Source organism: Aptenodytes forsteri, unplaced genomic scaffold (assembly GCF_000699145.1).
Source record: "Aptenodytes forsteri isolate BGI_AS27 unplaced genomic scaffold, ASM69914v1 Scaffold260, whole genome shotgun sequence".
Taxonomy (NCBI): Eukaryota; Metazoa; Chordata; class Aves; order Sphenisciformes; family Spheniscidae; genus Aptenodytes; species Aptenodytes forsteri.
In genome coordinates, this window is record NW_008795557.1 from 275,927 (window position 1) to 289,057 (window position 13,131).

Below are 13,131 nucleotides of genomic sequence, written 5' to 3' on the forward strand. Positions count from 1 at the left end.
ACCTCTCTGGCAACCTGGTCCAGTGTCTCACCACCCTCAGCGTAAAAAATTTCTTCCTCATGTCAAATCTAAACCTACCGTCTTTTGTTTTAAAACCGTTGTCCCTTGTCCTCTCACTACGGGCCCTGGTAAAAAGTCTCTCCATCTTTCTTATAAGTCCCCTTTCTATATTGAAAGACCACAATAAGGTCTTCACGGAGCCTCCTCTTCTCCAGGCTTCTCCAACCCCAGCTCTCTCAGCCTTTCTTCCTAGGAGAGGTGTTCCAGCCTGCTGATCATCCTGGACTTCTGTCCCAGGCGGTCATGGTGGCCACCACAGCACCCGTCACATATGGTGTGGAGGTAAAGGACACTGACTTTCCTCTTCCTGCAGCATCAAGAGACTGTGACAGCAAAAAGCTTGGAGGTGCTTAATGGCAGAAGCTTCTTGAGTCTAGCAAGTGTAAGAATCACAGTGAATTGTTAAGCTGCGTATAAATCCTTTAAGAATAATTTCTTGCTTCTCCATCCTGCTGTTCTGATCGGTTGTGCTCCTTCTCCCCAAGGTCCTCGCTGCTGTGGTTGGGCTAGCGGTGGGACGGGAGCTGCTCTATGCTCAGTGCTGCCATTTCAGAGCTCCAACTTCTGCCTCAGAGGAGAAGCACGTGGACAAATCTCTGGATGAAAAGTCCATTAAGGGTTGTTAAACATCTTTTGGCTGTGGAAATCCTGAAGGCCCAGACTGCTCCTTGATCTTGTCCCTCCAAAACTGGTACTGGCCATGGCTAGAGGGGATCTGGGAGAGGTTTTGGATGTGTTGGAGGTTGTGAAGGGAAGCACCCCAACTTTGCAAACAGTATTCCCCTTTCCCTCTAGGTGTGCTAGCATCAAGAGAGGCCATGTTTTGGGTCTGAGTTTCTTCCAGATCAGTTTTCTGGGTGGCAGCCTCGTACCTGTGGGTCTTCAGCATCGCCTCAGTGGGTCAGCAAAGGTTTGCTCCTCTCCTGGAGGCCCTTCAGATACTGTGTGAGACCTTAAGCAGCTCCTTCATGCGTGATCGTTTGGCCCATGCTTTTAGTTTGAGACTGACTAAGAGGTTTCAAATGCAGATGATTTTTCTTTCAAATCGCCCCAGGGCTGATGCCTGGAGACAACCAGCTGTGGCAGGAGCAGATTTCCTGGCTCAAAGCACTCATCTCCAATCTCCATGACGTTGTTATGCTGAATTAGATCCAATCAAGCTGAGAAGCTCCTCCATGCCCAGCTACTAGGGGGGCTGTTTGAAGTGCAAGAAGTCTTAATATAAAACCTCTCCTCTCGATATTAGCACGGGGAGGGATACAGGGAAGGCTAAGCTTTGAGCCATCCCAAATTTTCTATATCTTGGCTGTACCTCCATCTTATTCCTTTTATGATCCTGTCACAACTGCTTCCAATTTCCTCTCCCCTCTCTCTCAGAGAGAGCTGGTGGTGGCGGGACATGCTCGTGGCGTTGGATAGGGAAGGACAGGATCTTGTAGGTATGCAGGATCTGGCCGGACCTGAGCAGAGGGGCCGTGGGGAAATGGTGATGGACCTCTCAACACGATGAAGGGTTGCCCAGGGGGCAACTGGGGGGGTTGTTCATTAAAGTTGTAAATCAGTGAAACGAGTGAGCTGGTCAAAGGGTGGACAAGAGGAAGAGGAGAAAGACTTGCATGATTTTGCTGCTTATAGACATATCCCTTTTCTCTTCCATCTCGGTGAAATCTTTAAAGATGACCCACGTGGGGATGGGCTTGCTGAGCCTCGACGTCCTGTTCCGTAACTTCTTGTCATCAAACACATCCTGCACTGGGGATAAAACTCACTCCGTCTTCCATCAGAAGAATCAAACCTCAAACAGATTTAACCACCTGCATTCATGAAGGTTGGGTGTTAGGGTCTGGACATCAGCAAATTGCTTCTTCTAAAGAGATGATCCGTTTTATACACTTCCAGCGGGAGAGCATGTTGAGGAGTTGTCGCGTTAAAACATCTTGGCAGCTTCTCCTCCCCCTTCTTGCTCATGCAAGGGAAAGAGCCATTTAAGATTTAAATTTATCTCCGTCTCGCACGCAGCTGTTTTGGGCTCAGATGGAGGACAGGTGGTAGAAATGCCCAGTCTTAGCTACGGAAGCGCTGGTTGTGTGCGTGAAGCTTTGTGTGGGGCTGGTTTTAGAGATTACGAGCCCTCTCTGGGCTTTCTCAGGTAGGATGTCAACATGGGGGGGGGGGAAGAGGAGAGGAGCTTGCCAGGTAGATGGATCAGCATCCTTTTTCCTAGTGCCGGAGCAGGCGCAGCATGGAGAGCTACCTGGGCATGGCTCCCTCACCTTTATTTTGACCCAAATTGTGTTGGGTCTGCTTGCCAGGAGTTTTTAGTGATATTTTAGGCATATCTGTAGACAGTAGCCATGTATCCACCTGTTCCAGCTGCGAGTTCATGGTGCGCTGAGCGGACCTCAACTTTCCTGCTGATTTTTGGTGCTTGCAGGCATGTCTGGGTGGCACTGGAGGTAACTCCTGGGCAGTGGGGCAGCCCCTTCTCTGGGATAGGGGATTTGTGGCTTCCCTTCTGCCATCGTTCAGAAATAGCTGATGGAGAGCACTGCCTTTGGTAGCTCTTTTATAGTCCACTGCAGCTGTATGAAAATCAACTACAAAAGCAACTTCGTTTCATTTATCTTTAATTTTGGCTCTGGTCGCCAGATGTTTTCTGGGTGCTAGAGTTGCCTGCTTGATTTGTTTTTTTTCCTATCGTGTAGCAGAAATCTTCAGTCAACAAACTGATTAGTAAGTAAAATCTTTATTAAAAAAAAGAAAAAAAGGATAGGCTTGGTAATGAGTCTGCTCGTAAGATCACAAATGGTGGCCGGGCTGGATTTGAGCAGGCTGAGACCTGTCCGGGTGCATCCCGTTGGCTCACTGGGGACGTTGAATCCTTGTGCATCTCCTCTGGGTGACGATGGCTGTGCTACTGATAGTAAGTGATCAATCTTGGTACTGGCAATGGGAGCTTTCCGTTGAAAACGCTTCGTAGCCTGCAGAGGAGGTTTAAAACTAATCAGGTTTCTTCCATGCCAAATCCTACCCATGTATCGCTGCGGAAATCTTTGTGGGTTTCCAGTTGCATCTTATTTACCGTACTCTGTAATGGCATAATGAGGGTTCTTATTGCTACTTTAATTTAACTGTAGTGTCTTCAACAGCATTCAGATGCTTACATTAAAGATGTTGCTTATCAGGGCAAACCTGAACTGCTTAATAGCCTGGGCTAGTTGATAATAGTGCCTAGATAAATACCGGTCTGTGATTCTCTCTTGCACTTTAATATCTTTGTAGAAAAAGGTGCATCGCAAAACATGAAAATTAGGAAGTTCAGGGGAAAAGTAGTCGCTGAATCATGGCTATAAAATGGGAATATACTGATGAGGCAGAAAGTTCTTGATTTAAACTTGAACTTCTGTACAGATGAACACAAAGAAGAGCAGATTTTGTCTTTGCTTCCTGTGCTGGAATCTCCCTTTGTTCCCATCTGTTCTCCGTTGTCGGACGATCTCTGTGTCCTGCGAGCAGTGGGTGACACCTTCCCTGAGCCACCTGGAATCATGCATGTGGTGGAGCCCCTGTCATCCCTGATGCAGATGACACTGTAGGGGATGTTTGGTGGGTGTCTGGCTTGCTCCACCCCCGACGGTGATGATTTGCGGTTGGTAATAACCGTCCATGGGTTCCCCACGTGAAACTGGCTCCATCGCAGCATTTGGGGGTGATGGGTGAGATTGTCAGGGGCTCCGATGGAAATGGAGTTCCTCAACAAAGCAGCGCAGGGAATGATTGAATACCATAGATATTGCCACGCAGCGGTGAATGGGGATTCACCTTCTGGATGGCCGCGTCCAAAGATTTACAGTCCATGGCTCAATGTCCAAGTGGAAACCAGTAACAAGTGGTGTCCCTCAAGGGTCCGTACTGAGACCAATACTATTTAATATCTTCATTAACGACATAGTGGGATTGAGCGCACCCCCAGCAAGTTTGCAGATGACACCAAGCTGAGTGGTGCAGTTGATCCCCCTGAGGGAAGGGATGCCATCCAGAGGGACCTGGACAGGCTGGAGGAGTGGGCCCATGCGAACCTCATGGGGTTTAACAAGGCCAAGTGCAAGGTCCTGCACCTGGGTCGGGGCAATCCCCAGTATCAATACAGATTGGGGGATAAGTGGATTGAGAGCAGCCCTGCCGAGAAGGACTTGGGATACTGGTGGATGAAAAATTGGACATGAGCCAGCAATGACAGAAAGCCAGCTGTCTCCTGGGCTGCATCCAAAGCAGCGTGGCCAGCAGGTCGAGGGAGGGGATTCTGCCCCTCTGCTCCGCTCTGGTGAGACCCCCCTGGAGCACTGCGTCCAGCTCTGGGGTCCCCAGCACAAGACAGACATGGACCTGTTGGAGCGGGTCCAGAGGAGGCCACAAAAAATGGTCCGAGGGCTGGAACAGCTCTGCTGTGGAGAAAGGCTGAGAGAGTTGGGGTTGTTCAGCCTGGGGAGACCTTACTGCGGCCTTTCAATACTTAAGGGGGCTTCTAAGAAAGATGGAGACAGACTTTTTACCAGAACAAGGGGCAATGGTTTTAAACTGAAAGAGGGTAGGATTAGATAGGACATAAGGAAGACATTTTTTCTGATGAGGGTGGTGAGACACTGGACCAGGTTGCCCAGAGAAGTTGTGGATATCCCATCCCTGGAAACATTCAAGGTCATGTTAGACAGGGCTTTGAGCAACCTGATCTAGTAGATGTCCCTGCCCATGGCAGGTGGTTTGGACTAGATGATCTTTGAAGGTCCCTCCCAACCCAAACCATGCTATGATTCGATGATTCCTTCTTATGTCTGTGGCTTTGCTTTCGTGGTGGCTCAACTGGTCCTGGGTGCTTTGGGGTTGGAGTAGGGCTGAGTTGCTTAGTGTCGCTGGCTGGTTTTCCTCCATCCTCTTGGCTTGCCTCGTTTCTTTTATTTGTATTTTGGCTTACACTGTCTGCAAGCGTTGTCCAAGCTGTGCGGCTCTCCTCCAGGATGATTTAGGACAAGGACAGAAACCAAGCCTGGAAAATCCAACCTCTGGCCGCTGCAACTCCAAGCAAAGCTCTCACTGGGGGCGAGGAGCAAGACCAGGCAGGAAGCAATTCCCAAATGAGACGATACATTGAAAGAAAAAAAAAATCATTGGAAATGCTCAATTATGGTACTTCTGCTCCTGCTCAGAGCTGAAACCTGGAAGTGTCGCGTGCATGCACGCTGGGGAGGTGCAATGCTCTTTGACATCATTTTGCTGCGTGGGAAATTCCAATTACAGAGGAGTAACACCCTCAAACCAAGGAGCAGCAAGATGAGAGGAAACAGTTGACGGCAATTTAGAGGAAGCTCTGAGGTGGCGGAGAAGGGATGCAAAGGAGATCCCCATCCCTTAGGTCATTTCTTATTTGGGCTGGACCATGCTGAGGGAATGGACGCTGCAGGGACAAGGCTTTTTCTTGCCCACTTCAATCCCTCCCAGCTATTTTGCTGCCTCTTAAATATGACATTTCTGGTGATTTTAGAAACGCCGTCCCTTTCTTGCTCCAGCTCTGGAGGTATTTTAGCTCAAATGCTGTTTTATTGCCTGCAAATACCAAGGGAGAGGGTTCACGGCTTTGCGGTAGATCCTAGAGAGCATTTGGTAGATCCCAAATCCTAGCGAGCATTTGGAGAAGGCCATCAGAGGTCATCGCTTCCCTGCAAGCATTTTGCTAGGGCACCAAACTCTGTTTTGGGGGCAGAAACCCGTTTTGGAGCAAATTCCTTAGGATAATTGTGTCGGCTAAATTTCTCCATCGTTATTCCACAGCCTGGATGATGTTCGGATGTATTGTCCTCCAGGTTTTAACAACAGGGAGCCGGAATTTTTTTTTAAGGCTGCTTCCATCTGCACCCAATTATAAAAAAGCCATCAAAAAAAAGCTATTTACTGGCTGTCAGTTCAGAGCGGCGTCAGAAAACAACTCCGCCACCTCCAGCGATAGCTTCCCAACAGCCACTTAGTGCTGATACGTGGTGGGTAAGAGGGACATTAAAACAGCCTGACATCAATCCAGCCGGTTAACCCTGCCGCTCGGCAATGGGGTTACCTGTAATAGCTCTGGTGAAGCTGCGCGGATGTGCAGAGGGCTTTAAAAAATAGAAAGCACTTGAGTTGAGGCACTGGGATTTTGGGGATTAACTCGTGCTTTTAATGCTCCCCTTCTCCAGAAGGTCTGCTTGGTGCTTTTATCACTGTAGTGCTTCAGGCTTCTAGGCAGGAGCTGGACTCTTCCATCACGGTGGACAGAGAGATGGACACGGGTCCAAGGAGACAAGAAGATGTTCCAGCACTTTGCCATCTCTTGTCCATCTGCTGCTCCCTTGTCACCTGCTGTCCCCCAGCGCTGGGAAAGGAGGGATCGAGCAGGGGGTGAGAGAAGCCTGGAGATACTTGAGAAATTCAACCTGGGCAAACTGCTCATGGAGTGGAGCCGGGAATGCCGGGCTGGATGGGACCTCTCATCCCCACCCCGTAAGGTCAGTGGGTGGTTGTTAATCGGCCCAGTAACCCAGCTTCGCCTTCCTCCCGCTGTCCGCTGCCTCCTGCCAAGCTCCTTCATGGAAAATGTTAATTAACATCATTCCCAAGGCTGAGCCGGGACCTTGCACCAGTTGCTGCCTCCTTCTTTGCCAGGACTATGCTAAAGAAGGCTGTGCCCTGCAAACGCCCTCGTCCCCGTCCCACTCCCCGTGCGCATCGGGGTCCGTTGGGCCATTTAAGGCTTTGTGGGTCGTTAGCAGCACCTTGAATTTCACCCAGAGCTGCCTGGCAGCCAGGGAGGAGTCCTGGCCACGGGGGCTGCCAGCTGGGCCCCGGCCCGGCGCTGGGCACTGCTGCCGGTCTCCTCTGGGCAGGCTGCGGGGGGAACCCCGGAGCGGGGAGATGGGAATGGGGACAGCATCAGCGGGATGATGGCATCCTCATCAGCACCCAACATAGCCGGGGGGTTTCTCCCCAGGGCTTTTTAGTGGTGCTGTGGGTTTTCTGTTGTCTCTGTTGGAAGAAACCAGAGGCTTTTTTCTCTTTTTATGGTCCAACCTGTGGGCTGGCGGGGGTCCCATGGGGGTATAATTAGCCACCCTGACAGGTGGAAGGGATCAGATGGCCCCCAGCGCGAGGTCGCGCCCGCCACCCCACAGCCCTGCTCGGCTTCACCCCGGCTGACACGCGGCGAGCAGCAAACCTCCTTGCAGCAAGCCAGGCCCAGCATGTTTGCTCTGGCATGCAGGGCAAGAGCAGAAGAGCTGCCGTAAATAAACAGAAGGGGCTTTTCCAGCCACCGAACCCGGTGGGGAGGCTGTCCCAGCCTCACCATCCCAGCTCTGAAACAGCGGTGATGGACGGGGTGTTACGGAAGGAGGGCCGAGTGCTGGGAGCAGTGTGGAAAAGCCATTAGAAACTTGAGTCGAGGACACGGCCCTGGGATTAGTCGCACACGGTTTGTTTTCTTTATTAAGTATATTTTTGCCGTGGAGCCAATAAATGTGGTCTGGTACAATGATCGGCTCAGAGGTCTGTGCCGGGGAGGTGGCGCATCCTGCTCCCGGCACCCAGCTGGGACTGTGGCACCGTCCCCTGGCAGGGATTTGTGACCGGTCCCTCGGGTGCTGCGTTTCTTGGCTTTTCCCCAAAATAGCATCATTCCCCAGCATAGCAGCATCACTGCCAGCTGCGACGGTGATGCATCCATGCAGCTTTTTGAGGCCAGGGCTCTTTTTTCCTGCTCTTCCCTTTCCCAAGTCCATTTTGTGTTGGGAACCACTATACAGGAGCAGATGTCAAATCCTTGGGCGGAGGCTCTGAAGAGCTGCCACCCTGCTGATAATTAGCAGTAATCGACTTAAGATGGGTTCGTAATTAATAGGAGGTTTGCAGGGTGTCACCATCAATCGTATGGGTGAAGATCTGGAGGTGGTGGTGGACTGGAAACCTTCCAGCTTGCAGTAGATCCGATGTACCACCAGGCCAACTTGCCGTCGCGTGAGATCGGTGCCATTGAACTAGAGCTGGCCCAAGCTATAAGGACGATACGGGAATTATTTCATGTTGACGCCAATCAGAAAAGTGATCACACAGCTTGAGAGTCCATCCCTCCCTGTTTTGCTACCTGATATTGTATAAAGCATGAAATCCTGAGTTTTTGCTCTTGCTTTCCTTGGGATCCACTTGTCCTGGCAAAGCGGGCTCAACAGCTCTGCCCAACCCTCGCCACCGTAGCCATGTAATTTCTGGGCAGGCATCATCATCCATTGCTGCCCATCCGAATAAAGAATGGCTTTGGGCAAAGCATGTGGGGAAAAGGAGAATGAGAAGATAAACCATAGGGGTTTGCAGGTCTTGTCCACGCAGATGATCTCAGCTGGCCCCGCGCCATCTCAGCTTTCAACCTCCCCAGCTCTCCATCGCCCGGCAGTCCCCGCGTTCATCCCAGCCTTCAATCCCTAACGGGCTGTGTCTTTTTTTTTTTCTCTCCCCTAATTTTGTTTCAGTTATTTTTAAAGCAATTATCAGGTTGAGGGGTTTGCTTTTCTACTTGCTAATATTTTGGGAAAAATTACTGCCCTTGAAAGCTGTCCTGTCACTGCCTTTTCCAAGCATTTATTCTTGGTCTGGGCCGTGTCCTGTCTGCAGGTGGAGGTATCCGGACCAGCACGAGTTGGGAAAAAGGTAGGGAAAAAGTGAAAGCTGTTCTCCCAAACCTCTGCTTTATTCAAACGTGTTTTCTAGGTGGTTTGCAAGAGAATGGCTGCTTAAACAGAGCTTTCTGCGCTGGAGGAGATGGTTTTCCCATGCCTGTTCTTGAGTGGCATACCCAAAATAAGCATCAATGTTCCTACCAGCTCGGGACAGGCAGGAGCCGGCCTTGCCTGCACGGCTGGGATGCTCTAATTTCTATTGAAATTAGAAATTTCACTCTACCTGTAGTAGAGTTTTTTTAGAAATTTCGCTCTACTTTTCCAATGCTGGTCCATGGGTGGAAGAGAGCCAACCGTATCCTGGGCTGCATCCAAAGCAGCGTGGCCAGCAGGTCGAGGGAGGGGATTCTCCCCCTCTACTCTGCTCTGCTGAGACCCCCCTGGAGCACTGCGTCCAGCTCTGGGGTCCCCAGCACAAGACAGACATGGACCTGTTGGAGCGGGTCCAGAGGAGGCCACAAAAAATGGTCCGAGGGCTGGAACAGCTCTGCTGTGAGGACAGGCTGAGAGAGTTGGGGTTGTTCAGCCTGGAGAAGAGAAGGGTCGGGGGAGACCTTACTGCGGCCTTTCAATACTTAAGGGGGCTTCTAAGAAAGATGGGGACAGACTTCTTAGTAGGGCCTGTAGTGACAGGACAAGGGGCAATGGTTTTAAACTGAAAAAGGGTAGCTTTAGGTTGGACGTAAGGAAGAAATGTTTTACGGTGAGGGTGGTGGGCCAGGTTGCGCAGAGAGGTTGTGGATGCCCCATCATTGGAAGTGTTCAAGGTCAGGTTGGATGGGGCTTTGAGCAACCTGATGCAGTAAAACATGTCCTTGCCCACGGCAGGGGGGTTGGACTAGATGATCTTGAAAGGTCCCTTCCAACCCAAACCATTCTATGATTCTATGATTCTATGAAACAGAGGATTTTGGAGTAACGGCAGAGCCTGGGCGCTGTTTAGAGATGACTCTACCTTCAGGTTGCCTGTTGGGTTGTAGACTTACTTGCTGTTGAAGATCTGTCAAATAGAGAGAGAAAGTCATAGGAACTGGGTTTTTTAATGAATTTTCAGTGGAAAAGCGGTGCTGTCGCTGCGCCGTCCCCCCACATGGAGCCAAAGTCCGTGTGTCCATCCAGATCCCCAGCCCTCCTGCTGCTCAACGCCATCCCCAACCTTCAGCAGACGAGCTCCTTGCTCCGCTGCTGACTTCAGCGATCGGCCCCGGGCGGCGGAGCTGCCAAACCCTTCTGCCCTTTCAAGGAGAGAGCTCCCATGGCTCAGCAGGGCTGCCACTTCATCCCAAAGGTCAGCGTGGGGAGCTGCTCCCGTGCCCCCAGTGTCATTACATTAAAAGGGCAGGAGCTCACCTACATCCTGCATTGTCAGGAAGATGCATTTTTGTAAACAGGCAAGAATGATCGCACTGAAACCCTCATTGTGTTTCTCTTCCCATGGATTTGTCCTGTTTTCCCCCAAACCCGTGCAAAATTTGAGCATCTGTGCTACCCTGTAGCAAGGAGGTTTGCAGCGCGGGCATCCGAGCGTCGAAGGACCCACGTGGGGAAAAAGCAGGCTGCGTCTTTGCTCGTGGAGAAGGTGAACAGGCAAATGGATCCTGGTGTTGTGGACCCTTTGTTGCACCGTGTGTGTTGGGTTGTGTCTTGCCATGGGTGTCGTGGTGTGGTGCCTGTCGCCCTGCGAGAGCCAAGGTGGGCTCATCAGGTGGGGTGGGAGGGAGCATTCTGGGTGGGAGCGGGTCCCCTCCAGGGTATCATGGGGCTGAGCAGGGCTCCAGGACCCGCTCCCATCCTGCATCCATTGGGATATGCTGGGATGAGCTCTCTGGGTCGCTGGGTGTTGCTGTCACAGTGTTGGGAACAGTTGGAGATTAGAGAGAGGCTGTTCTTTCTCCCTTCTCCCGGCCAACGTTCCCAGCCACCCAGTTGGAAATCACCCCTGAAGGTGTCTCCCTCTGCCCTGCCTGCATCTCTTCCCGCCTTTCCCGCTGCCAAGAAGTGCCATTTCCCAGCAGAAAGCCTTGTCCGGGGGAAGCTGTGGAGCACTGACAATGTCTCCCTCCCACTGGCACAGCCGGTGGCTGTGGGGCTGGCTGTGAGTGTTGCTGCTGGAAGCCACCGAAATGCGGGGATGGGAGCGCAGAAGCGCTTTTAGGGTTGACCATCTTGATGCCGTTGTTTTGCCAGTGCCGTGCCATGGCCGCACTAAGTCTCCCCGGACAGGAGAGCATTGGCCAAGCTCATTCCCAAGCCCCGAGCAGAGCTGGTTGAGCTTCGGCCCTGGGCTACCTTCGTCAGGAGGGTAGTCCAGGCAGCGATCCCAAACTAAGTCCTAAAAGGAACGTGCTTCATTGCTGCTCTTCCCTGCACCTCCCCAAGTCCCAAGCATGTCTGAGAAAAGAAAACCCTGTGTCCTCTCCAAAACCAGCTTTTCCAGCCCAGTTAACCCCTTGGGGACCTCCCGGCATTGCCACCTTGGGGGTAGATGGTTGCTGTTAAGACTTTGGTGGTTTGGGTCCGTCAAATCAGGCACTTGGAAAGCTGTAAGTGAGTGTGTAGTGTCTCCCCCAGAGGAGAGTAGTGTTTTGACACGGAATAGTATTTTGATACGGAGAAGGAAGCACCAACACATCCTTCTCTTCCTTTAGCAACATGGTGCCACCTGAAGGAGCCCAGCTCTGGAAACCTGTGCTCCCTGCGAGGCTTTCTGTGCCTTTCCCAAAGTTGCTCTCTTTTTCCCTCGCAGTGCAAGAAGAAGCACACGCTGGTTTGCCCCGACTTTGCCAAGAAAGGCGTCTGCCCCAGGGGTGCCCGGTGCAAGCTGCTGCACCCCCAGAAGAAGCGCCACCCAAGAGAGGCTGAAGATGGGGACCGCAGTGAGCCCCCCTCCAAGTGGAGACGGGTCTGGGAGGAGACGGGCAGGTAGGAAAGAGCAGAGGAAACTCTCTTTGCTGCTCTTAAACAGTTTTCCTCGCAGCCTGCTCTAGATGTTTCCTCTTCCAGGTGTGTGTGTGCTGGTTTATTTTAAGATGTTGCTGGTATGGGTCACAGTGGTGCCTTCCTGATAGAGCCACCACGGTCAATAGGGTTGGGCAGGGTCCGTGCTTGAGGGAGAGGTCCCCGGGCAGAGCTGATGGAGAGGAAGGAGAGGATAGCTTGCATCTCGCTACCCGATGTGTGCCGTTGGAGTGTGGGTATCTTGGCCCTCAGAAATGTGCCGCCCAGAGCTTCGGCACCTCCAGGTGTCTCCGAGGCTTTTGTAGACCTTCCTCCTGGGAGGTGGAGAAGCCCTGATGGAGACTCTACCACCAAAAGCGGGTACAGCTTATCCATAGTGCTGTGGGAAACTGGAAACCATCATCCCTCTTCCTCTCTCTTCCTCAAATCCACGGCGGAGAGCAGAGCTGAGCCCTCGGTGTGGCATGGAGGGGCTTGCTATCAGGGCTGGACTCACTGCCTGAAGAAGCAGAGATGGAGATGGACATGGAAATACAATAGGCTTTGTAAAGCCTTTTGATGCTGGGCTGGTTACTTGGTTAATCCTTGGAAGCTCTCTGAGCTCGCTCTGGGCAAAGACGATGCTTTTGGGTGCTGGGATGGAGCCCGCAGGCTGAGGGACACATTGGTCCTCGTCCCCACAGGGAGACAGATTTTCTTGAGCTTGGCACATCCTTGCCTTCCTCTGCCCTCATCCCCGAGCCCTGCCTGCAAAACGACTACATCCCAACGTAATTAAAATTAAAGCCAAATTGAAATTTGGCTTTAAAAGCCAAAATCTAAAAATCCTGATTAGCGGCAGGAGAAAATACCGGCTTGGATGCTTGGCTCCTCCATGGCTCTTTAGAGTGGGACGTGGGGGTGAGGGTGGGATGGAAACAGAGGGACGTGGGAGCTGTGCCGGTCTGGTCCATGCTCTTGCCTGGTCCTGGGCCTCATCCTGGCCCTGCCTTGTAAGGTAGCAGAGAGGGACGAGCAGTCAGGGGCCTCTCCGAACTTATCCCAGGTGACAGAAGAGCCTTGGAGTGACACCCAGCTCACATCCCCGGTGTGAACGAGGTGTAAAATAGCTCCTCGCTCTTATTAGGTAAGGAGGCATGAGTGCAGGGCTGGGCAGTGGGGAGGCACCCCCCTCCCATCCCAGGGCCGGCTCCTGGCATCCTCCATGGGGAAGGGAGCATGCCCGAGCTTGAAAGCTGCTCAGGGAGAGGTTTTTTTTTTCCTTTATTGGCACCATCATTGGAGATGTCGAACGAGCTGAAATGTCACGTTAGCTGGGCTCGGAGGGGAGTGGCAGGGCTGGGGCTGAGCCCAGCCC

The 13,131-nt window shown here is 52.0% G+C and overlaps 1 protein-coding gene across 1 annotated transcript in view; it reads left to right on the forward strand.

The window, feature by feature from the left end:
- ZC3H3 (zinc finger CCCH-type containing 3) overlaps window positions 1–13,131 on the forward strand; it is a 204,738-nt gene that overhangs the window by 176,255 nt on the left and 15,352 nt on the right. Inside the window, exon 10 of the mRNA XM_009282171.1 lies at window positions 11,563–11,738. Within this exon, the coding sequence (XP_009280446.1) occupies window positions 11,563–11,738 (176 nt within the window). The remainder of the gene's footprint in view (window positions 1–11,562; window positions 11,739–13,131) is intronic.